This window comes from Lytechinus variegatus, chromosome 18, assembly GCF_018143015.1.
Source record: "Lytechinus variegatus isolate NC3 chromosome 18, Lvar_3.0, whole genome shotgun sequence".
In the NCBI taxonomy this organism is placed as follows: Eukaryota; Metazoa; Echinodermata; class Echinoidea; order Temnopleuroida; family Toxopneustidae; genus Lytechinus; species Lytechinus variegatus.
The window spans coordinates 24,022,967-24,048,520 of record NC_054757.1 but is presented as its reverse complement, the minus strand read 5'-3'; the positions used below and the strand labels follow the sequence as shown (position 1 = coordinate 24,048,520).

General features: G+C 36.1%; 1 protein-coding gene across 1 annotated transcript in view; it reads left to right on the top strand.

Moving 5' to 3' along the window:
- The first annotated feature begins 2,215 nt into the window (after nt 1-2,215).
- Nucleotides 2,216-25,554, top strand: part of LOC121431715 (probable E3 ubiquitin-protein ligase HERC4) — a 45,823-nt gene continuing 22,484 nt past the window's right edge. Inside the window, 13 exon segments of the mRNA XM_041629375.1 lie at nt 2,216-2,721; nt 6,350-6,625; nt 8,141-8,303; nt 8,769-8,845; nt 11,236-11,460; nt 13,278-13,369; nt 14,388-14,518; nt 18,664-18,898; nt 20,788-20,815; nt 20,818-20,971; nt 21,482-21,587; nt 23,255-23,450; nt 24,861-25,024. Coding sequence (XP_041485309.1) covers nt 6,379-6,625; nt 8,141-8,303; nt 8,769-8,845; nt 11,236-11,460; nt 13,278-13,369; nt 14,388-14,518; nt 18,664-18,898; nt 20,788-20,815; nt 20,818-20,971; nt 21,482-21,587; nt 23,255-23,450; nt 24,861-25,024 — 1,818 coding nt within the window. The 5' untranslated portion in view covers nt 2,216-2,721; nt 6,350-6,378.

The window sequence follows — 25,554 nt, the reverse complement described above, 5'->3', positions numbered from 1 at the left end:
GCAATAAAGAAAAGAAAAAGGAAAAGGAAAAAGAAAGAAGAAAGAAATCCTACTAAAAAGGGGGTAGAATAACAATTACCTAAAAGCTTGCGTGAATAACCAGGTTTTAAGAGAAATTTTGAAAGTGTTGAGACAAGAAATCATTGCGGATTTCTATTGGCAGTTTATTCCATAGGAAAGGCCCAGCATGTTGAAATGATCGATATCCCCATGAATTATGAGATTGTACAGCGAGTAAGAATGAACTATAGAAGACCTACGGTTGCGAGAGGGATTGTATGGAGTAATCAAGGAAGAGTTGTATTGAGGCGGACTTTTAGCTAATTTCGATTGATGTTGTACTTTAAATTTGACTATGTATTGTTTGATATTGTTGTGCTTTATGAACGGAAAATGAATAAAATCTAAAATCTAAAAATCTAAATCTAGCTAAAGTCCATGCGCTCTTTATGATTAACGTCTCCTTTTCTCCATAAAACTATTTCCAAGCTTTGTGCAAATCCTTTTTTACGAACTTTTTAAAAAGTAAGTGGTGCTCACTCAAGCATTTGTCGATAGTCATCGTCATTCGCTTAAAGAGATCTGTACCAATATATAAATGTGGAAAAAGCTTCAGTATATAACAAATTTATAGGAATATTTCAAAGTGTTTATTTAATACGCACTGTATATGATCTTCATTTTGCTTACAATTCTTAAATCCGGGCCGGCTTATATATTGTTTCGAATTATATATTCCGGCCTCGAACAATGTCTTTATACAGTATTGTTATTTATATTTTAGTCTTACTTTTTATATGCTCAGGTTGTGTAAGATGTACACGATCTCCCTTGTATGCTTGTATCGTTGCTGTTTATTATTATTATTTTGAAGGGTTAATGGATAAATACTCGCGCCAATACTAAATCCATGATGTTTATTTGAGTATAAATATTGTTCAGTATTATTACACCCGTATTTGCAAAAACTGATTGATTTAACATTGCTTCATTTTCTTGAACAAATTAAGATGTCAATATTGACCAAACATGTAATATTTTGGCTCGATATAATGTTTCTCATTGCAATTAGTCACAGAGAACAAACAAAAAAGAGGCTCTCATAAGACGTACTGTGTGATGAGGATGGAGATGGTGATAATAATGAGGACGAGATCGGATGGTGATGTGTAATGATGGTGGTGATGAGGATGATGATGAGGATGATGGTGATGATGATGGTGATGATGATGATAATGATGATGATGGTGATGGTGATGATGATGATGGTGATGATGATGATAATGATGATGATGGTGATGGTGATGATCATGATGAAGATGATGATGATAATGATGGTGATGATCATGATGATGATGATGACGATGATGATGAAGGTGGTGATGAGGATAATGACGAGGATGATGATGATGATGGTGATGATGAGGATAATGATAATGATAGTGATGATGAAGAAGATGATGATGATGGCGATGGTGATGATTATGACGATAATTGTGATGGTGATGATGATGGGGGCGGTGATTTTTTTTTTACAAGGAAGAAATTATTGGAATATTCGGGATCGACCAAAAAAAATCCTGATGTTATCGCCTGCAAAATTTTGAAACTCTTTTTTTTTACATCAAGGCATCAGTTTTGTTTATAAAGCAATTGCAGTTATATAATCTTACTTTGTGTTGAGTTTGGGTAAGGGGTACACACACTAATGCTGAGGAGTATAGCTATATGAAAGAACTATATGAATTTAAACTATGCCTATACAAAATGTTTTGAAGCTCCCACGTTACTATATCCGAATGTTACTCAAGCTAGTGTGGCTTGTTTCTAAAGCAGATGTTATCAAAATGAAATCATCTGTAACATTCCTAGCAGCCCATCTGTAGATTACGTGAAATGTCACAATTTAAACCAAGTTGAGAGTTATCATTGGCAATCGCAGTCATTCAAAATCAATTTTTGGAAGCTTCCAGTATACAGGGATAAATCGGGGAGTGACGATCTGTCTGAGATAGGCTTGATACCAAGTCGTATTTATCGCAGTACTAGACCTGTTGCCCAAGAAATTGATCATTTATTGGAAAGGGACATATCTTTTTGAAAATTGTTATGTATATAATTTGGTGTTAATTTGTTTTCAAGGAAACTATCAAACAATAACTAGAGATCTTATAGGGTAAATGATTAATAATGATAAAATCAAAGCCATCTTTGACAAAGACTATTACTTGTAATGCGTATATTGTGTAAATATGAATGAAGACGGACTGAGTGACACGGAAAACGGGACAGTTCGTAAGCTTTATAAATTAGTTAGAATAGCATTACTTTACTTACTGTAGATCATCTATATCTACGGGGTGTTGGAAATTCAACAAATCATTCTTAGGCGTCTGGATGTGGTTGCAGATTTTGATTTGTCCCTTCTTGCTAGCTGCTTGGTGATCCATGGTCGGACCGTCGCCGTCGCGACGGAGGGTGGACTTTACTTCTTCAACTGCAATACGGTACCGATAGTGGCGGTACGCTGCCTGAGCTGTGCCTGCCTGCCTCCTCGGCTCTCGCCGGCCCGAGTGCCTGCATGTCGTCTGTCGACAAGCAACAATACAGTCGTGCTTTTACTTTTAGTCACGTCATTGCATGGATGACCGGTGATTGTGAATTACTTTCTCTAGCTGATCAGGTAGATCTACTCAAAGAAAAGTCAACTAAATGAAGAGGGTAAGCATTATTACAGCTGGCAGTCGTCTGTTTTTTGAGGAGTTTTTTTTTACATTTTTAATTTTTAAAAATTTCTCCTCGTACGACAGACGGCTCGCTATCGACATCATGCAGCCACTACGTTAGTACAGTACTAGGGGATTAACAATGCAGAATCTCCCTGTCGGGCTCATTGATTTTTGTCTTTATTTCATAAAAGGCAGTGTATACAGCCACACGCATGTGTCTTTACCATCCAGCCACACGCGTGTGGTTATATCCAGAACACCTATCTGTGGATACCGCCACACGCCGCCAGTAATAACAGTAAAACACGTACCGTATGTAGGTCTGACCGTCTATATCACGATCAAAATAACCTCATTTCTTCATTAAATTCTTACATTCTAAACCCCTTTGATATCCTTAGATCGTTTCAATTTCATTCTCACCGTCTTCTCTCCTTGCTTTTCTTGTCTTGTTACAAACGGTCGTCTGTTTAACAGCAAATTCTCTTTTTCTACTTGTGTCGATTCTGGCTTCCTTCGCGGTGGCAGACCCATACAGCGTTAGCGCAGCGCAGTAGTACGACATACACAGTTTGGGTTTAAACGTAACCCAAACTGTGTATGTCTACTACTGCGCTGCGCTAACGCTGTATGGGTCTGCCACCGCGAAGGAAGCCAGAATCGACACAAGTAGAAAAAGAGAATTTGCTGTTAAACAGACGACCGTTTGTAACAAGACAAGAAAAGCAAGGAGAGAAGACGGTGAGAATGAAATTGAAACGATCTAAGGATATCAAAGGGGTTTAGAATGTAAGAATTTAATGAAGAAATGAGGTTATTTTGATCGTGATATAGACGGTCAGACCTACATACGGTACATGTTTTACTGTTATTACTGGCGGCGTGTGGCGGTATCCACAGATAGGTGTTCTGGATATAACCACACGCGTGTGGCTGGATGGTAAAGACACACGCGTGTGGCTGTATACACTGCCAATATATAAAAAGAACTGTAGATCTACCAAAATAAAGATTATTATTCCATTTTGGCATGAATTGCACTAAAACAGGGAAAAAACAGTGACTTACTACGGCTGTCGCGCAACTTCACTTCCCTGTTTTATCCGAACTTAATACATGCACATAAGACATATGGCAATTGAGTCCCCTGTACAGATCGCGCTAGAACTTTGGTCTCTGTATTTGGTGAGTGGAGCCAACGAAGTTCAGCGGAACAACCAACATAACAGAGACTGAAGCTTTTGGTCTAATTTTATTAGACGAGTATGATGGGGGGGGGGGGGGGGAACAAGCTACGCACTGACTTTGTTTACAAATGATAAAAACTATGCTAATTTTTATATTTGAAGTTGAACAAATTATCTTTCACTAATTTGTGGCAAACATTCTAAAGAACATTAACCAAGAAGAAAATACCACAAAACTCACTTATACGAAAATCCTGCCGTGTTTTCCGAACACCTTGATTCTGCCGCCCGATGTAGAAGGGGTCCTAAAGCTACGCACTTGATTTATCATGCAAAAAAAATTTTCCTGTGCGTCAATTTCTAAAATATGTTCTTATTATTATAGGATAATATGAAATAAAGCGAATATATTTCCAAAATTCCAAACAGTTGTGGGTTTTCTATTTAGAGATTACTTTACCTTTACTTTACCCGAGATTCTGAAAGAATGCTGTGGATCCCAGCAGTCAGGCTTCCAGCTCTATGCCATTTTCATCAATCACAATGATTGGTGAGGTGTTTGCTCAGTGTCATTTTGGCTCAGATCTCTATTCTATAAGGGGTTTGCTGGTCTGCCCACACCTTGTCCAGTCTGATCTTGAAGCTATTCTGCTGAAGATTAACTGCTGCCTGTGTCAACAAAATTGAATAGGAATCGTTTGTCACACTGCAGTAACACTGACAGTTCCACACACACAGTGCGCATTTGTTGCCATTAAAAACTGCATGCGCGATGAGTAGTGCGTAGCTTTAGAGCCCCCTACCATACTTAAGTAGTCTGTAGGTCCTAGGCTTAATCAGTTGAGCTGAGCCTGAGGCCTAAGTTAGCCCTAACGTTAGTCCTAGACCAAAAGCTTCGGTCTCTGTTATATTGGTTGTTCCGCTGAATTTCGTTGGCTCCACTCACCGATTACAGAGACCGAAGTTCTAACTCGATCTGTTCAGGGACTCAATGGCCATATGTTTATGTATGAAGTTCGGATAAACCAGGGAAGTGGAAGTTGCGGGACAGCTGAAGTAAAATTTTTGTTTTAAGTTTAATTTTCCCGTTTTGGTGCATTTCTTTATTTTGGTGCAGTTCTTTTTAAATATTTTAATGAAATAAAGACAAAAATCGTTGAGCCCCGTCAGGGGGATTTTGCATTGTTAAACCTCTTATAGTGGCTGCACAATGGCGAGCTGTCTGTGTACGAGGAGAAATTTAAACAAAATTGAAAATGATGTTAAACTACTCAAAACAGATAGCTGCCAGCTGTCTAAGTTAGCCCTAGCCCTAATGTAGTAAAATTTGGAGAGCTGAAAAAAAGTGAAATTCAAAAATTCCTCACACTCGCAGTCCACACAAAATCAATGAAAATCTCAAAAATGGAAGGCAAGATCCCAACGTTAGAGTAAAATTTGCTTGAAGTAGGTCAAGGGTTTCGCTGCTCGGTATCGCAATCATCCACCATGTCGATGGTAAGCGACTAGTGCACGCTCATCTGAATTTTTTTTTTTTTTTTTAAACCAATGAAATGATAAGAAGCTTTATAAACGAGTTGCATGAGACCTGAACAGAATGGTATTTATTTTTAAAAAAGGGGGGCTGTTTCATAAAGGACTTACAATTTTTGTAACTTTGCCATTATGGCAACTTCCATAGTACTTAACAGTGCTCATCAGTCAGTCAGAATCAAGGTTACCATGGTACCTTAATGGCAAATTTACAACAGTTGTACATGTACTGTAAGTTCATCATACATCATATCTATCTAATCAGTATCATCATCATCTGTACTGGAGTGTAGATCTCCTGGTAGTAAACACTTGATGCATGATTAAGTCTATACAGTGCAGCACGAAAGTAGCAGAAATTTCAAAACGTTTGTTTGACTAAAGAATCTAATCTGTCATTAAATGAGTTGATGCTGGGTCCGGACATTACAAGTGTTGCAGGCAAACTATCTCAAGATTGAATCACCCTTTTACTGAAATGTTGCTTTGCAACCGACAGTGAGTAGTGAACAGTTTAAAGGGATGGTCTCTCGTTTCCTGGTACTGGGATCTCATGAAGAGGGATTTGGGATCTTTCTATACTCATGCAATGTTTAAAATACTTGGATCATGTCTCTTCATTTTCTTTAGTAATGTAAGGAGTACAGATTCACTCTAACAAATTTTTCACTGTAAGATAAGGAGCTAAATCCTTGAAAAAGTATTTTCAAACGGGCCCCAGGGATATAGTTGAGGACAGTATTTCAAGGTTTCAATGGCGCTGGAGAAAACCTTTCATAGACTTTGGCTAAGCCTAAGGCCAGGAAAATATCGCTTGAGGCCGAATTGACTAGTACATCATAACAGATCAAAATAAAAAACAAGCGTTAATTTTTTTCTTCTGATTATTCTTGTTCACAGCTGCATTAAAGGGTGCTCCTTCATAGGCAATGGCCAGCAAAATGGCTACATACTCCTGGGGATCATCGATTGATGGTCAGCTGGGCATCGGTAATACTGGCGGTCAGACCCGTCAAGAGGTGGCCAAAGAAGTCACCACCCTGTCGGGTCAGCGGGTCCTGAACATCGGCTGTGGGAAGCATCATACAGGGATTGTCATGGCGGATGGGACGTTGTATATGTGTGGAGCTAATAACAAAGGTCAGCTGGGCCAGGATAGGAACCAATTCAGACCAGGTATGGATATTATTATGTGCAATATTTATACCAGGGTGCCGTTTCATAAAGCTGTTCATAAGTTAAGAGCAACTTTAAGAACGACTAGTGAACCTTTCTTACGCACTTAAACCATCGCTAATGAATCTACCATTTCTACAAGAAGGGATCACCAGTCGTTCTTAAAGTCGCTCTTATTTTACAAACAGCTTTATGAAACACCCACCTGGCCACCAAATGAATGTAGGAATCAGCATATGGTTCAACTGAGGGCCATCACTTGTACTTTCACCTTCTTCAAATCGTCAAAAACATACTTGTTCTCATGTTTAATTATTTTGTTTATGAAAGGTGTATTATAATGTTAGTTTATTAATTTTCCATTTAATATAAAATTTCATTCTTTATAGTTACTGGTATTAAGACTAAATTATTTTGATGTATAGTGCATAGAGATACTGTTAAAAATATGAGCTATATATTTTGTTATTATTAGTATGTGCAAGTCACATTTTCCACAGATATTGTGTTGATATGGTAATCATGGTATCACAGCAAAACTCAAATAAAAATCTTTCAAATCAAACTACTTTCTTATTTTTTTACCAGTGCTCATGCAATTTGGCAGTAACATACAAGTCCCATTTCCCATATTTGATGGAAATTGTGTTGCCACAAATGTGGTAATGGCCTATTAAGGGGGGGGGGGGGGGGTCTGAGTCACATTTTCAGTGATATATTTCTTGTTGTAGATAGCCTCCATATTTATATGGATGAGGAATATCAGATGAAATGACATATAGTCATAATGATAATAATACCAACACTGCCAAATGTGTCCTGCACTCAATTAGATAATTTTATCAATTGAAGAGAAATAAACCCACCACTCACTACATATATCCGACTATGGCACAATTTTCAAACAAACCAAATCTTGCTCTAAATATGAAAGTTTAATAATAAAAATCATTTTATTTGAAGTTTGGCATGTTGCTAGAAGTACTAAAATAAGAATTCTGTTTCACTGCAAGCCCTGTTATTGGAGTAAAGTCCAAATTGGCCTCAAGTAACTGTCGATTCTGAAATCATTATGATTTGGAATTTAACTTACTTTTTCCTGCAGGAAGGCTCAAACGAACTTGAATTTTTAATAATAATAATAATTATACTTGCTTATATAGCGCTTAGATACTTACTTTGTCAGAAGTCTCTAAGTGCTCTACAGTATATGCAGCATAATTGCCCTGGCTTTAGCAGTGCAGCTGTTACGCGCGCTGCATTTCAAAGAATAAATTCCTGCCAGGTACCCATTTTTATTTTGATTTCATGCCACTATGCAGAACATTGATTGTAAAGATGTTATTGGTTTGATCTAAAAATCAGAGGACAGCAGATCAAGTACACTGTAGTATGCGCTTGGTTCTATCCACTGAAGTCAGTCCACATACTTCTGATTGCTTGATTAATGCAACATATTAGTTGTCATTTCCCAGTTGAATATGATTTTTGTTTGTTTTTACAATGGTTTGACAGTCCAGGTATCGGCACTGGAAACAGTGGTCATCAAGCAAGTAGCCTGTGGAGATGACCACACCCTAGCTGTCTCTGATAGGGGTCAAGTTCTAGGATGGGGTCGGAATGACCGTGGTCAGTGTGGCCTTGCAACAGGGGATGTTGAGAACAAACCAAGGCCAAGGTAAATTCTTCTTGATTCCTGAAGCAGTTATTAATTTATGATTTGTTTTGAAAACGATTCTAAAACCATGTATATTCCCAAAGAATGGTGTGATGTGTTATACCATGGTCACATTTGTTCTACGGCGGCCGTACGGCGAGTCGAAAACAGCCGTTTTATCAGTTTTGATTCAAACCACCTATATGTAGTTGGACAAAAAATGTTAAAACGGCTGTTTTCGACTCACCGTACGGCCGCCGTAGAACAAACGTGACCATGACATTACTAGTGTAATATGACAATATGGGAATGAGTAGGGGAGGGGTCTAATTTAAGGTATGTGATGAAGGGGAAAATTTATGCCATATACATATAAATTTCAATCAGTGGGTACAGTTTATCTTGTACAGGGTATTGACATTTCATCATTACTGCTGAAATTTGTTGCCTTACTTTAATTGAATTTTTGTAAATTTTTTTTCCCAGAATTCTAAAGCACCTTGCATCATATCATTTTGTAAAAGTCTGCTGTGGTTCACTTCATTCTATGGCGCTAACTCGAGGTATGTTCCTCCCCTAACCCCCCCCCCTCCCATCAGCCCTTCTTCCATCCATATCACCCCCTCCCAACCCCCATCAGCCCCCTCCCCCACCAGCCTCTCCCCAAATGGGAAGAGACCCCTCATTTGACTACTTGTCCTTTTTTGTGTGTTTGGTCGACAAAACTCTTGGTCTACTACAAACTATTAGTCTCATTTGGTCTGATCCCCCACTTGGTTGAATAATAAAGTGTTTTAATATTTTGTAGTTAATTACATGAATTTTTAATTAAAAACATTTCATGTAACCATATAGGCTTAGTAATGTTACACCAAGTACGTTTTGTATTTCAAGTGATTAAAACCAAGTACAAGACCTTTGGAAGCAAAGAGGGACATTATATTTTGATTTGATTTGCTTTATTTTATTTCCACATTTCAAAACAAAAAAAAAGTATATACAAGTATAATAATTTTTTCAATATTACATAATAGGCAAATATTTTTTCAAACATAATGAATAATGTACATAAATCAATATAAAATATCAACTGTACTGTGAAAATTATATCTATACATACATTTTTCTTTAGTTACTGAACATATATATATATAGAAATGTGGGAGACCTCCATCTTAAGCTTGGAGCTTGAAAGTGATGGAGGCATCGAAAGGAAAGGGGATAGAAAACCAGACTGTATAGTGCAATAACATTTTGAATTTGAATCACAGTGGATTTTAATATCATAATGTTGTGATAAATGAACGCTTATACAAGAACTGTGTATTATTATTATAGCCTAAATGGCAAGTAGACCAAATGTAGTACAGCATTAATGGAAAGTAGACCAAATGTAGTGCAGCATAAACGGAAAGTAGACCAAATGTAGTATAGCATAAATGGCAAGTAGACCAAATGTAGTATAGCATAAATGGCAAGTAGACCAAATGTATATAGCATAAATGGAAAGTAGACCAAATGTAGTATAGCATAAATGGCAAGTAGACCAAATGTAGTACAGCATAAATGGAAAGTAGACCAAATGTAGTATAGCATAAATGGAAAGTAGACCAAATGTAGTATAGCATAAATGGAAAGTAGACCAAATGTAGTACAGCATAAATGGAAAGTAGACCAAATGTAGTATAGCATAAATGGAAAGTAGACCAAATGTAGTACAGCATAAATGGAAAGTAGACCAAATGTAGTATAGCATAAATTGCAAGTAGACCAAATGTAGTACAGCATAAATGGAAAGTAGACCAAATGTAGTATAGCATAAATTGCAAGTAGACCAAATGTAGTACAGCATAAATGGAAAGTAGACCAAATGTAGTATAGCATAAATGGAAAGTAGACCTAATGTAGTATTAGCATAATTGGAAAGTAGACCAAATGTAGTACAGCATAAATGGAAAGTAGACCAAATGTAGTATAGCATAAATTGCAAGTAGACCAAATGTAGTTTAGCATAAATGGCAAGTATACCAAATGTAGTATAGCCTTAATTGCAAGTAGACCAAATGGTTGTAGACAAAGTAGAATTAGACCATGTGGGATTGGACGAAACAGAAAATAGACCAAATGGGAGTAGACCAATCAGCACTTCATCCTCTGTTTGCAAAAGATACAGTGATAATTGTGGTATATATTGAACCGTTGAAGGAGAGGGCTAATTAAGCATTCCTAGGACTGAACTAGGACTGAACAGTCTTGAAACAGAACAGTCTTGAAACTTGCCACAGTCTTGGATGCTATTTATTAATATCTTATGTCAGGGAAAGAAATATACTGGTGGTGTTATAGGCCAAACATACCCGTAATAACTGGCGGATCTAGGGGGGGGGCACAATTAAAATTTGCAATGTAAAATGGCCGTTATAACAGAAGTGTGCCCTCCCCCTTTGAAAGTGAAGACCTTTTTTTTTGCTTGTTAAATTTATTTTTTAATGTGCCCCCCCCTTTAAAAGAACCTGGATTTACCCCTGCCCATAGTATACATGTATAGAATAATCTTCGTATTACAATAAAAGAACCTCAGTACATTCCTTTAAGGATCAGTTAAAAACATATAAATGCATAAAAGTAGAAAATGATCCAACTTCGGTAGTTATCGAGTCTTGGGGGGATTGGTGTCAGTGAAATCTGTTTTTGTTTTCATTGTAGACCTACATCCTGTAATGTTTAATTAAAAAACAAATCAGTGAGCAGTTGCCAGAAAATACTTTGCTTTTATCAACTATTGTACTGTGTCCTTTATTCTTCATTATATTTCAGACAGGTTGTGGAAAATTAAAGCACTGAATTTTTTTTGTAACAAGACATACTTGTAAAAAGACATAATTATTGCTCTGTTACTATGTAGATGTTCTGTCCTGAATAAAAATGTGACTGTTCTTATTCTTACCAACAGATGGCAGGCTCTTTGCATGGGGTGACAACACCTATGGTCAGCTGGGTATTGGGTCATTAGTGACCAACTACACTGACCGTCCAACCGAACTGACCTCTCTCCGTGGGGTACCCTTGGTGCGGGTATCCTGCGGTGGCTATCATTCCTTTGCTCTTACTGTCTCAGGGTCTGTCTTTGGCTGGGGGAAGAATGATGTAGGACAACTTGGTCTTGGTAATAAAGAAAGTAAGTCATCAAAGTGTTCATTCATTTTTTTCTGAGACAAAGGAGGTTGACGATATCTTGAAAGAGTTCAAAATATAGGGCAGAATTGTAATTATTATCATCTATATAGAGTGTTTTAGCGATACATATGCGTATTTGGGTCAGCATCAACTGCTCGTTCAATACCAGAGCATACCCCTAAGAGGACCAAAATCCAACAAATATCCCGTAGGCTCCTGTACAAAACTTGCTGTTCAATATAAGACTGTATTCAACAGTCTAATGCACATACGCAAAATGTGATGCACAGCATAGACCACAAAGTATAATGAAATACATGTGAGTAGTATGTCAATGACCAAATTTGGTCTTATGAAGTGTTGATGCTATGTGGGAAGTGATGACATGACTTGTTCAATCAATTTCTCCCTTTTTTTGGGGGGGGGGTTGGTAAGGGATAGATGATGATAATTAAAGTGATTAGTTAACATTGGTTTGACTTTTAAAAAATATGAGCTAGAAGGTCACTCATGTCACCGGTGTCTCTGATATGTAACAAAAATGAAGCCCAGAAAAAATTGCTCTCGAAAATAATTATTAAGTGCTTCAAAAATTGAAATATAAAGTGACCGGAAACACCATTTTAATTTTGTACCATACACTTATGTGTACTATTTAGGTGTCTATAAGATGCCTATTTACAAAATCGGGATTTGCCTTGTAGTTTTAGCCTTTCATTCTCAATAATGGTTGTTTTCAGGGTTTATTAGTTCTAATACATGCACTTGTACACATGTTTCATCTTGGTTTGAGAATTTTTTAAATCGGCTGCTCACAAAGTTAAACAATACCTTTAAATTGGATGGCTTTATTTCATGGAATACCAGAAATATTCCAAGAGTTTGGTCCAATATTCCACTCATCTGCTATTTTAGGAATATTTTCCCAAACTCATTGAATATATCTGGTATTCCATTCTGAGTAAATTCGGATATGATATGCATATTTGATTGAGTTCACATGATGAATCTGAATTTGAATCACAGAGGATTTTAATCACACTGCCTTTTAAATGCCACCTTGTAAAATTATAGAATTTGGTAAAAATTTTGTGAAAATGCTATAATATATCTCTTATATTTAAAATCCCATTGAATTTGTGACACATCTTTGTTCAGTGTTGAAATTGTTGATTATTTCTTCTTTTCACTTAAAAGAGAAGCAATATGCCTATTTAAACTTTTGAAGGTGATACCTCTGTTGTAACATATCCAGTCACAGCATTGCGATACTGGAAGAATGTTTGACCTTCTTGTGCACCTGACCCCCATTTTATCTATGTTTTACAAACCGTTACAATGATAATAACTTGAGAGCAATAAAACATTTCATAAGAACTAGAACACAAATAAAGTAATTTCAACATATATGCATTTAGATGTAGGCCTGCATACTTATGTAATTGCCCAGCTGTTATTTTAGTTTTAGTTTTTTTTTCCTTTTTACTCATTGAAGTACTCTGCTAGTTCAATAATTGGAGCAATATATATAAAGTGGTGCTAAAAAGTTAAGTGAATCCCATTAGAAAATGCATTCTCTCCATTCTGATTGTTGAATGTAGACAAGAACACTACATTTTTTGGCAAGCCCAGAGAAACAGACTTGCGTAAATGTAATATTAATCATCTGACTTCACTATGAAATATTTAAAACATGGCAGAACTTGGACACTTTTAAATATATTCATTTTCTAGTGGGGTTAGCTTTATGGCACCACTGTATCTGAAAATTCTAATGCCATCATGTTGAATTTTTTTGTACCATCTTCTTTGTTGTAGATAAATCTTATCCAACATTGCTCAGGAATATGCGTTCTCAGATGGTGAAGCACATAGCTTGTGGACAGGAACACACAGCCATGCTTACTGCAGTAAGTTGGGTTTCTTGTAAATTCAGGCTATGATCACGGACTGACTTAAACTAGAATCCAATGAAATCACCAACCAATCATTCATAGTGTAGTAGGTTTCACAGTACACCATGTATCTTTCTTGGGCAGGTGTTGGTCCTGAAAAGGACCACCCAATCTCGACGTTTGGAAGTGTGTTCTTGTCGTCCTCAGGAGGACGACACCTGCCAAGAGAACACCTGCCCAAGAAAGATACATGGTGTACTGTGAAACCTACATGTACTACACTATTCTTCTTCGCCATGGAAACCTTCAGAAGTTACAACCATTTATATTTGTTAAATGATTATGGTAGATGATGCATAATTGCTGAGAAATCACTTGCATTTTAAACTAATAACAGCTATAATCTCAGATGCTGGTAAAAACAAATGTGTCGGTGAATGCCACTGCCAAGATGTGTTACAGGTCAAGAACACTTTGAGTCAATGATGATAATAATAACAGTGACTAATTATGTAATGTAGAGGTCCATCTTTTAGTGCTTATGGTGCTTCAAGAAAGTAAATATACATATTAATAATGATTGGAAATAGAAATCGAGTAGAATAGAGATTTAAATTCTCCTTAACATAATACACTAAGAAATTGCTTATGAGAGAGGAACAAATAAGTTTTCAATTTGAACAGATCTGACTAGAAAATGAAAAATCTTAGAGAATAGTGCTGATAAAATGTCATTTGAAATCGGATGCAAATGAAGAAAGTTATTGCATTTTAAAGTTTTGCTAATTTTCACAAAACAATGGTAGAAAAGTCCTTTTCATAGGATTAATGTAGAGTTATGATAATTATGATTATTCATTTTCCTGGAGGAATTAAACAGTTTTTTTAGAATGGAGGAATTATCTGAATATTTTCATTTAAAGAATTGTTTGATTTTTTTTCTATTTATATGTTTTTCAAATCAACATTTTCTTTTGGTGGCGGACTCTAACTTCAAGATTGAGAAACCATTCTCTTCTGTTTTTAATCCCAGGATGGTGGTGTTTTCATGTTTGGCCAGGGGTCAGAAGGTCAACTAGGTCATGGGTCAAACTACAATGAGGTCAATCCAAGAAAGGTCATTGACCTAATGGGCAGTGACATCACACAGTTGACTTGTGGAAAGTAAGTAGAATATCAAAGGCCCGGGGGGGGGTTCACAAAGATTTAAAGGGGAATCCAACCCAAATGAAACCTTGTTTTTATAAGAAAAAGAAAAATCAGACAAGTTGATAGGTGAAAGTTTGAACAACATTCGACAAATAACAAGAAAGTTATGAATTTTTTAAAATTGTAAATATTGGTAATCACTATACCCATGGAGACTTCAAATTGGCCACTTATGTGATGTCATAGTGATGTAAGGCAAGGACTACTCTTCCATGTACTCCAATACATATTATGGCTAAAATGTCATTTTCCCCAAAGTTTTATTTCAAATTATGTATTTCTTTCATGAGGACATTAAACAATATACTACCTGGGTTATATTTAGATTACTGCCCCAGGGGAATGGGTACTTAGGAGAAAACCACAAATCCCTGATAATAAAGTACATGGCCTATGGGAAAGTTGTCCTTGCCCCTTGTCATAATTTACTTACCCAGTTGCCAATTTGAAATCTACATGGTATTAGTGATCTCAATTTTAAAGCAGCTATATTTTTCTTATTGCTTGTCCGATGTCAGGTAGAAGCTTGTACACAGAATAATTAAAAACAGAACGACTACATTAAATTTAGGTTTAGCTTTATTAACAGAATATTCAAATGATCACCTTTACAAGGTTTACATTCATTCACTCCTCTTCTTTGTAAATTCCTTTAACTCTAGTCGAAGTACATCATTCATAACCACAGGTGAAATGAATATGAAATACAAAGACTAAAACTCCTAGAGTATACGTGACAGATTACACTTTGATATGTTATTAAATTTGGAAAAGGATCATTACTATCAAAACCGGACCGGTATGTCCTTTGAGCTCATATACAATTATTTCAGGTGGAAATAGCTTGTTTTAGTCCAGTTCAATCATTGTCTTTGGCATATGCGATTTCGGAATCAGAGCAGTGCTCGCCGAGTTAAGTTCAGTAGTGAGTTAACAAAAAAAAATGTAGCGCATATAGAGGTCCTTGGAAACGAATCCGCTTACCAGTCGAAAAGACTTACTGACATCGAACAAACGTTGATCGATGTTATGGTTGATCACTTAATCGTCATCGATGGACTGTCTACGAATCCATGTTACCCAGGATGGAACGCTCGTATCACCTCCCCCTCACTCAGATTGGGGTCACAAAGTAGATCACGATCACGTAGTAGTTCACTCAGAATAAATAGCGTGAATACAGCGCCCCCTTCAGAATGAATGACATGGAACCGGACGTGGATCTGTCTTTCCATGAAATAGGAGCCACACTTGATTTCTGGAATGTAGAAATAATAACCAACTGCCAGTAAATAGCTTGAAGCTGGCAAAATAAAACTAGAAGAAATCTTTCTCAGTGAGGGTCTGAGTGTTCCCTCTGTAAAAATCCAAAATGGTCCCAGCTTTCTGTGTAGACCTTTGCAACTCACCCAACATAGCTCCACACCCCACTGACTATACAAACTGTGCACTCAACCTACAGTAAATGGTGGAGTTGATTTGCATATCAATTAGTAAGACCAAGTGCAGCTCCTTTCAGATGGATAACAAGAATTCAAGGCAGAGGGAAAAGTAATAAGAATATTTCAGGGGCACTCTGACAATTCTCTCCCCCCTTGAAAGAAAAAAAAATATATGTACATATATTTTTTTTTATTTATTAAAAGACACCTACTTACCTTTCTTTCTCATTGAGTTTCGTCGGCTAATTACATTGTTATAATTTCTAAATTACACACCTACCTTATCTAGCACGGACAAAACGTTGCAGGGTCTTGGTCCGGATTATCTGTGTCAAAATTATTATCACTATTATCTGTAATCATGTCACCTAGCTCATCATCATGTACCTCACCTTTGGGTTCTAAGGACTCTACCTCTTGCAGACAGGAAGCACGGAGGGCTGAGCTCCGAAATCGACACTCATTTGCAAAGTGTCCAACCTTCTTGCAAATGTAGCAGGTCCTAGGAAGTCGTCGGTTCGGAGGTACTGGTGAGGACCGTGGTTGTTGCCCTTGTACTTTACCTGGTGCACCCATCGCAGGTCGCCCCTGGGAAGCTGATCCAGGCTTCTTCTCTCCTTGGTAGACTTGAAAGAAAGACGTCTGGCGTGCCTCAACATACTGTTCGGTGACTTGTCCAAGATCTTTTAAGTTAGTCAAGCCCCGCTTAGTCAAGCCCCGCTCCTTCAGAAAGACAAGTAAATCTGGAGAACATTTGCTAAGATATTGTTCACGTATAATGAGAGTTTTCATCAGATCAAGAGAGGTTTCAACATTGCCTAATGTTAACCAGCGGTCAAGCAAACATGATAATCTTTCCATGAATTGTGAAGGATTCTCGTCCTTTTCCGGACGTGCATTTCGAAATTTGCATCTAAATCCTTCCTCCGTAAGGTTGAATCTTTTGCATAAAGCTTCTCTTACCTTGGGGTAGCTTTGAGCTTCATCAGAGTTCAACCTGGCATACACTTGAAGTGACTTACCTGTAAGAAGTGCACTAAGATTCATTGCCCATGAAGAAGTGGGCCATCCTTGCAAAGTGGCATACTTTTCAAACCTAACTAAATAGCTATCGAAATCATCTCCATCTTCATTGAAAGGAGACAATTTAGGAGCATTTTGTGCAATGAAATTTTCTGCAAACTCTGCATTTGTTTTTGTTTCTTCTAACTGTTGTTTCAATTCAAGTATCTTAATCTCATTCCTTTTCAATTCCAGCATCTGTACCCTTTCTTCGCGGGCAGATGCCTCTCGTTCTTTTACAAAGTTGATCAAATCAATACCTTCTAACCCTGCTTCTTTTCCTAGCTTGGCCCAAGTATCCATAATAAAAAAAATCTGACCTGCAACTAAAAGGATTTGAACTGCAAATCAACCACCAAATTAAACAATGTAACAAATATAACTGTAATACTAAGTTAATTTGATATTGGTTATTATATCAAGCTGTCCTGACAAAAAATAAAATTACCGATAAATGGTGGAGTTGATTTGCATATCAATTAGTAAGACCAAGTGCAGCTCCTTTTAGATGGATAACAAGAATTCAAGGCAGAGGGAAAAGTAATAAGAATATTTCAGGGGCACTCTGACATCCGATTTCTTTCAAACTTTCACCATTCTGTTTAATTCATTTTTCTCCTTCCCAACACAACACTCTATGGCCAAGGCTGGATTCCCCTTTAAGTGTGTCCTAGAGTCGCATTTTATTCCAAGTTGCTTGTGGTATAAAATGCATCACTGCATTGGTAAAATCATGCTAAGAGGACACACACTACTGCATATTAATCTACAAGATTGCGATTTATATATCATGTGTGCATTGGCATTTAAGTACGACTCTGAGTCACAATTAACTCGTCGTGAAACACCCCCTTGGCTCAATTTTTGCTGGAGGTGTTTGTACATAAAGCTTTTTAAACTTAGTTTTAAAGGTAGTATAAGTTTACTACTCTTCTTTTCCCAATCAATACTACATTTAATTCCTCAAGAATAGCAAAAATCACTTTGTTATGTTATCTAATATAACAAGCTCTGAACAATCTGTAGAAGTGTATGGCTCTAATTTTAGATTTGAAAATATATATATGTATAAATAGTGAAGTAATTACCTTTAGAAGTAGTATTTCACATTTATGAGAGTCTGGACAAAAAAGGGAAAAATTGAGGTTACAGATGCGACTATCTTATTTGTTAATTGCACCACTTGTGGTATAAAAGAGGAGTTTAATCGAGAAAGTAAACCATCAATATATAGTCTCATTCAGCAGACTGGACGAACATAGAAACCTGATTATAATAAATGTTTTGACTTTGACAAATGCTATTTTTATGAGAGCGATGATATGCAATTCAGACCGAATATGTTACTCTGCATATTTCTGCAATGGATAAACTAAGTAGATAATGAATTAAATTAAAGACATCATGAAGTAATTGTCAAAGGCGTATGTCATAATATGCAATTCACTTATTGAGTGATAGCAGTACTGGCACTTGGCTTTTAAGTTCAGTATTAAAGGCAGATATGTCTTATTCAGCATTTTTCTTTAATCCTGATTTTGTAAAGATGATTATATTGTCATGTATTCATATAACGTTACATTTTTTAAATTGCAGACACCATACATTAGTCTTGGAGGGTTCCAAAGGCAGGTTATATGCCTTTGGTCAAGGAATCCATGGTCAGTTAGGCCAGAATGAATCCAGGTCCTGTTCCAATCCATTAAGAGTTCCTGGTCCTTGGGTGCCACACGGCTCTATAAAGGAGCAGAGTGTTTCTAAAGGCTGTGTGGTTAAGTGTATATATGCTGGTGGTCATCACTGCTTTTGTACAGTTACAGATGCTGCAGAAGTGAGTATTTAATTAAGGACAAGTCCACCCCAACAATAACTTGATTTGAATAAAAAGAGAAAAATTCAACAAGCATAACACTGAAAATTTCATCAAAATCGGATGTAAAATAAGAAAGTTATGGCATTTTAAAGTTTCGCTTATTTTCAACAAAATAGTTATATGAACGAGCCAGTTACATCCAAATGAGAGAGTTGATGACATCACTCACTCACTATTTCTTTTGTATTTTATAATATGAAATATGAAATATCTTTATTTTCTCGTCATTGTCATGTGAAATGAAGTTTCATTCCACCTTAAACACGTGGAATTCCATTATTTTAACATTTTGTGCTTCAGGCAAAGAGGTCCTAATCGTCAAATTCGTAAAACTTGAAATATTGTATAATTCAAACAATAAAAAACAAAAGAAATAGTGAGTGAGTGACATCATCGACTCTCTCATTTGGATGTAACTGGCTTGTTCATATAACTGTTTTGTTGAAAATAAGCCAAACTTTGAAATGTCATAACTTTCTTATTTTACATCCGATTTTGATGAAATTTTCAGCATTGTGCTTGTCTGATTTTTCTCTATTGATTCAAATCAACATTTTTTCTGAGGTGGACTTGACCTTTAACCCATTGCCTTCTAGGTCTTGGTGATCCCTGTACATAGCATGTGTGTATTAAAGAATTTAGTAATTAATGGGTTAATCTATTACCTACTCCTAGGACAGGATATCCCTGTACAAAGCCTATGGAATTGATCAACTGGTTAGCTCATTGTTTTTACTACATATAGGAACAAATGACTCGTGTACAAAACTTATAGGAATAGCAGAATTTGGTAGTCCCTATGCTATTGGTATTACAGGATTCAGAAGTCAGTTGGTGAAACCATGACTTTCTGGAATGGAGTAGTCCAAATTCCTATGGGAATTACAGAAGTAACTTATAAATGGGAGGGGGGGGGGTGTCTGTAGAAAACCATCAGAAATCAACTCATTCATGGGTATTAATCTTTTTGTAGTGTAATAGGACCATTACAAGTTGTTTTTTTATGTTGTTTATTTAAGATTGCTATCGAATTACAAATGATGATGATGATGATGATCATCATCATCATTATCATCATCATCATCATTATTGTCATCATCATCATCATCATTATCATCATCATCATCATCATCATCATCATCATTTATTCCAGTCTACATTTTCTTGCTTGCCAAAGGTTTCTGACTTTCATTTCTTGACACTCCCTCCTTCCACGTCTTTCTGTCTTAAGCATCCTTCACATTCACACCAACCTCATTGCTTTTCTTTACCATGTCTTTCAATGTAACCTTTGGTCTTCCCTTTCCTCTTATGCCATCCTCTTTTAGATCCTAAACTCTTTCATAGGTTCATCACCTTCTGTCCTCGGTACAAATATAATGACAATTTATAAAGATTATAATCTCATCTTGACTTGGCGTTTGTTAACAGTTTGCACTCAAAATGCTCACTTAGTTTTGTTTTATAACATTATATTTCTAATTTATGATTTTCTATCTTTAATATATTTTTTTTCATTGTTATAAAGGTGTAATATTTTTTTTTTTGCACCTATTATGTATCATAATCCCTGCAATTGTCATTGTATTTTTCTTCATGCTATATTTTACCAGTATTCCCAGTGCATCGGTTTGTTGGGCGGAGGGACCATCAGGTCACAGTGATTAAGTTTGCTCTCCTCTTCCCTGGCCACCAACTGATGCACTGGACAAACTGCTATCAAATATTGCACGTACCTGTATAATTTTTATGTCATTTTATGTAATTAATATTGCTTTGTAATCTTGAATATGTTTGAAGTGCTGAATAAATAATAAATAAATTGAATAATTGATATTGTTATATAGAATCCAGAATTGCCTCTAGACTTCAGGAGTGTACCCCTCACCAGGAGCCTGCATGCCTGACAGAAGACCTTATCAAAGAACTCTCAACTATTGTACCAAATGTATCACCACCTCCTGAAGTTAGAAAAACAGCTGAGGTTGTTTTCTCATCAGCAGCCTGTCTTAATGCGTCTTTCCTTAAAGCGTGAGTACTAAGTGAATTTGATTTTTTTTTTATTTAGACAGGAATAATGGTGAATATTGCTGGGATTCTGTATGTTTTCTTTTTTTCCTGCAAAGTGGCAAGTTTCCTGAGAAGTTCCCTTCTCCTACTTGCATACAAAAGATCTTTGAATTGTAATTTTATATGTTATTTTTTTTCAGGAACAGTGATTATTATTGCTGAGATTTTGTATGATTTTATTTACATCTTTAAATTCTCTCTGATCAGGGACAACTATTTTCCCTCTTCTCTTCACCCGCTTTGATTACTTCATCCATGATGGTTGATAAAATTACTATGAAATGGATATTATTTTCTGATGCTTGAATAATGATCATTAATGCTGAGACGTAGTATTATTTTGGTTTTTGCCATTAATTTATCTGAGAAAGAACTACTCTTCGCCCTAACCTTTTTGAACCCCCCCCCCCCTTTGCATACAGCCATTGTTACTTTGTCTAGTGTATCTGTAATTTTTTTCTTCTAATACAGGAACAATGGTCATTACTGCTGTGGTAAGTCAAACCATGGGGTTGACCTTGACACAGCTAGAACTGCCTTCCAACATCTTGCTGATAAGAACATGATCCTTGAAATAGTAAGTAACCTATCAGGACTACTACTTGAAATCATTGTTTACCTGCCACACCCAAAACCAATAAAAGTCACCCAAATGAATTTTCAGATTCTTATTGAGCTTGAAACGCACAGTGAAGATGCCCCCCTCTGATGACCAGTTAAAGAAAGTCATTAAATCACATGTATTTTGCTAAGAGGACAATGAATTGCATGGACTGTCAAAGCTGATCATTCTGAGGTGTGGCCAAGAATGGAGTGATTTGTAATGGAAAGGAAAGGGCACTATATCAAATGACCATTGGATCCTAAGGTTTGAATTGATCAACAATAACTAACCTAAGTACTTGTTTGAGTGCAGAGGAAATTCAGTGAGAGCTTCAAAGAAGGTTTAAAGTATGGGGTTGACTCATGCATTAGGTATCTACACTTTCCAGATACTGGCAGTGAGATAAAAGGTTTCATATCTTAGCCGAGACTTTGAGTATGTTCTTTTAAAATGCAACAATTAAACACAGCTTTTTTAACCCTAAATAGACTGGGCTATTTCAACACCTAAGAACGGGGGGGGGGGGGGGGGGGGGGCTGATTCAGCCCCCCTTTATTTTCTGGGCCATCAATCGCGACGAAAATTGGCATACGCATTATCTACAAAACTATAATTCTGCAAAAATCTCATGTCTCATTAATTATGCTAATTTATGCAGAAAATCATAAGTTTGCTCTGATTAATAAAATAATGCCCCTGAAATGTTTTTTTTTTGTTTCACATACTCTAGATAGGCATCTGATCAAATTTATTTTTTAAAAATGTCAACATCACATTTATTTTCTTATGTATTCTATTGTTTTCTAAATTTCTTATGTATTTCCTTGTTTTTAGACTTTTTGTTTTTTATTGTTTTTTCGATGGAAATTGTCGGGGACTTTATTTTGACCATAAAAGAGATAAGTCAGTGAGCGACGCGGTCAAAAATTTTCGCGCTGCGGATTTATCAAGAAAAATGTCAAAGGGGGGGGGGGCTGAATCAGCCCCTCCCCAGTCTTTTTAGGGTTAATGGTCAAGTCCACCCCAGAAAAATGTTGATTTGAATCAATAGAGAAAAATTAGACAAGCACAATGCTGAAAACTTCATCAAAATGGGATGTAAAATAAGAAAGTTATGACATTTCAAAGTTTCGCTTATTTTTAACAAAATAGTTATTTGAACGAGCCAGTTACATCCAAATGAGAGAGTCGATGATGTCACTCACTATTTCTTTTGTTTTTTATTGTTTGAATTATACAATATTTCAATTTTTACGAATTTGACGATTAGGACCTCCTTGCCTGAAGCACAATATGTTAAAATAATGGAATTCCACGTGTTCAGGGAGGAATGAAACTTCATTTCATATGACAATGACGAGAAAATAAAAATATTTCATATTTCATGTAATAAAATACAAAAGAAATAGTGAGTGAGTGATGTCATCAGTTCCTCATTTGCATACCGACCGAGATGTGCATATAACTGTTTTGTGAAATGAAGCGAAACTTTAAAATGCCATAACTTTCTTATTTTACATCCGATTTTGATGAAATTTTCAGTGTTATGCTTGTTGAATTTTTCTCTTTTTATTCAAATCAAGTTTTTGTTGGGGTGGACTTGTCCTTTAAATATGAGTTCCTTTGTGATTACTTTACAGCTAGCTGGCATCATCAATGCGAGCCTTGTACCAAGTCTTCCAGAATCCCCTCCAGATGTAGAAGCCCTGAGACTCTACCTATTATTAATGGAATGTCCCGTCCTCAGCAGGCCTCAGGAACGGTGGTGCAGACATACCATTTCACAAATAGGGAGTGCCTTATGTGGGTTAAAAGGAGCAGCTGCTAAAATACTAGGTGAGTCGCTTTGTCAATTGTGCTTGAAAGCTTTTAACTCATTTAGTCCTATAACTGAATTAATTCAGGTCTAGTCCACTGGTTTTCCACAACATGGAAAACAGAAACAAAATATGAGATTTTTTTTATGCCAAAAATTTTCAACGATGAAAAGTGCATTGAAAGTCATGGAAACAAAATCCAATAAAAACAAGACTGTTAAGTGAAAAATCTGCCAATTAAACCAGTTTTCAGTGTGTAGCATGTGTTTGCCAAGCTTTATTCTCATACTGCAGTGCTTGTATATCATTGGAACTACAATAAAAAATGTAAGAAAACAGAAAAAAAAAGAATTTTAGGCTAGGCTGTGTAAAAAAAAGTTTATATTGAATCAAAAGGAAATTGGACCAACAGATTGAAGTGTCTTCATAGTGGTATTTGGGAATCTAATTGAAAATTATCTTACCGGATTACACTCATTCTTTTCCTTTGAATTCCAAAAAGTACAAAGAAAATAGAGTAAAGATAAAAATGGAAAACAAGATTTACAATGTTACCATGACTTTATTGAGATGTATTGAGATATCAACAAATAATCTTTCTATGACATGAAAGTTTTGCCTTTTGATCAGTACACAACAACACACAATCAAACTATTCCTTGTTTTATTTATTCATCATAGATTGCATCATATTCTGTTAAAATGTGAAAAGATGATAGCCTCTTTTGCAAATTACCAGGGCTATTCCAGACATTTTTTGAGGCTCATACCACCCTCTACCCTCTGTGTATATTTTCTCTGCTTTTGACCTCTCCACCTCCTAAAATCCTTGAAACTTTAAACTTTTCAACAGATTGAACTTGTTTTACTTCCTTCTTGGTATCCTTTTATATTTCTGTCTAAATTTCTCGACACATACCAAAAAGTTCAACCTCAAGTACTGTATAAGCTTCTATCAAAATTGTTTTCTTGGACGGAAATTCATATTACTTGGCAGACATTTTGATGTAGAGACTTGTTTCAGTATACAAGCATAACACAGGTTTTGTAGAGAATGCTTCTCTTATTAAAAGAAAATTGTGTTACATGTATCTTTAATAAAATATAACTTTTCATTTCAGCTTTATTGCCTTCGGCGGTAGTATCTGTTGGAAGATCATATAATGGCTGTTTTTTATTATCGCATATGAATTCTGTGTGTAATTGCACAGTTTCTAGATAGTACAAAGTGTTACCTCTTAAAATATTACATTGTAGATATAAACAATACTTGATCTAATATTTAGTGAAACTGTTAAAATGCATATATATGAAGATTTATTGCAATTTGAATTTCTAACACTTTGCATACTTTGAAAAGATACTTGTGAATGTCAACAGTCATCAAGTTCTATAACCTCTTTGAAATTTCTTTGTAATCATTCTTTAGCTCACTGGTGGTCAAAACTTCAGCCGAGACATCTAAACCGCATCCTAACTGTACATAAAGATGGTATTCAAGCTATTCTGCAGGTCGGTTCATTCCGACAACTCTGCCCTGAAGACCAGTCATTCCTAGATATATGCATGAGGGTTCTAGATAAACTCAGTAAGGTAAGCAACAAATTCTTTATCATCTCCAGGGGGGGGTTTGTCTCACAAAAATTTAAGTATGACTTAGAGCAGTTGTGTGCGTTATAAAAGGCATGACCACATTGGTCAGATCATGTCAAAAGGATGCGCACTACTGCACATTGATCAATAATATCTCGTGTATGCGTCGAAATTTAAGCGCGACTCTAAGCCATACTTACATTTTTGTGAAACACCCTCCAGGTTATTATGTTCTTGTTCCCTTTAATAATCAAACAATAGCATCTAGTAGTGTCAGATTTGACGTTTTTAAGATTTTTTTTCTTCTTGATGTCCAGCCCTAACATCTCATTTCAGGCTTTTTTTTATTGTACTGCACATGTTGAACTTGTGGTGAAAAAGCCAAACAATGTTTTGGCTTTTTTCATGCCCAGTGAGTAAATGTGTGTTTATTTTCACTTTCATTTACAAGAGCCATTCATTTTGATGCTACATCTGGCTGACATAATATCAGCGAAGATTTTTGTAGCCAAAAAAATTACGAAGTTGAA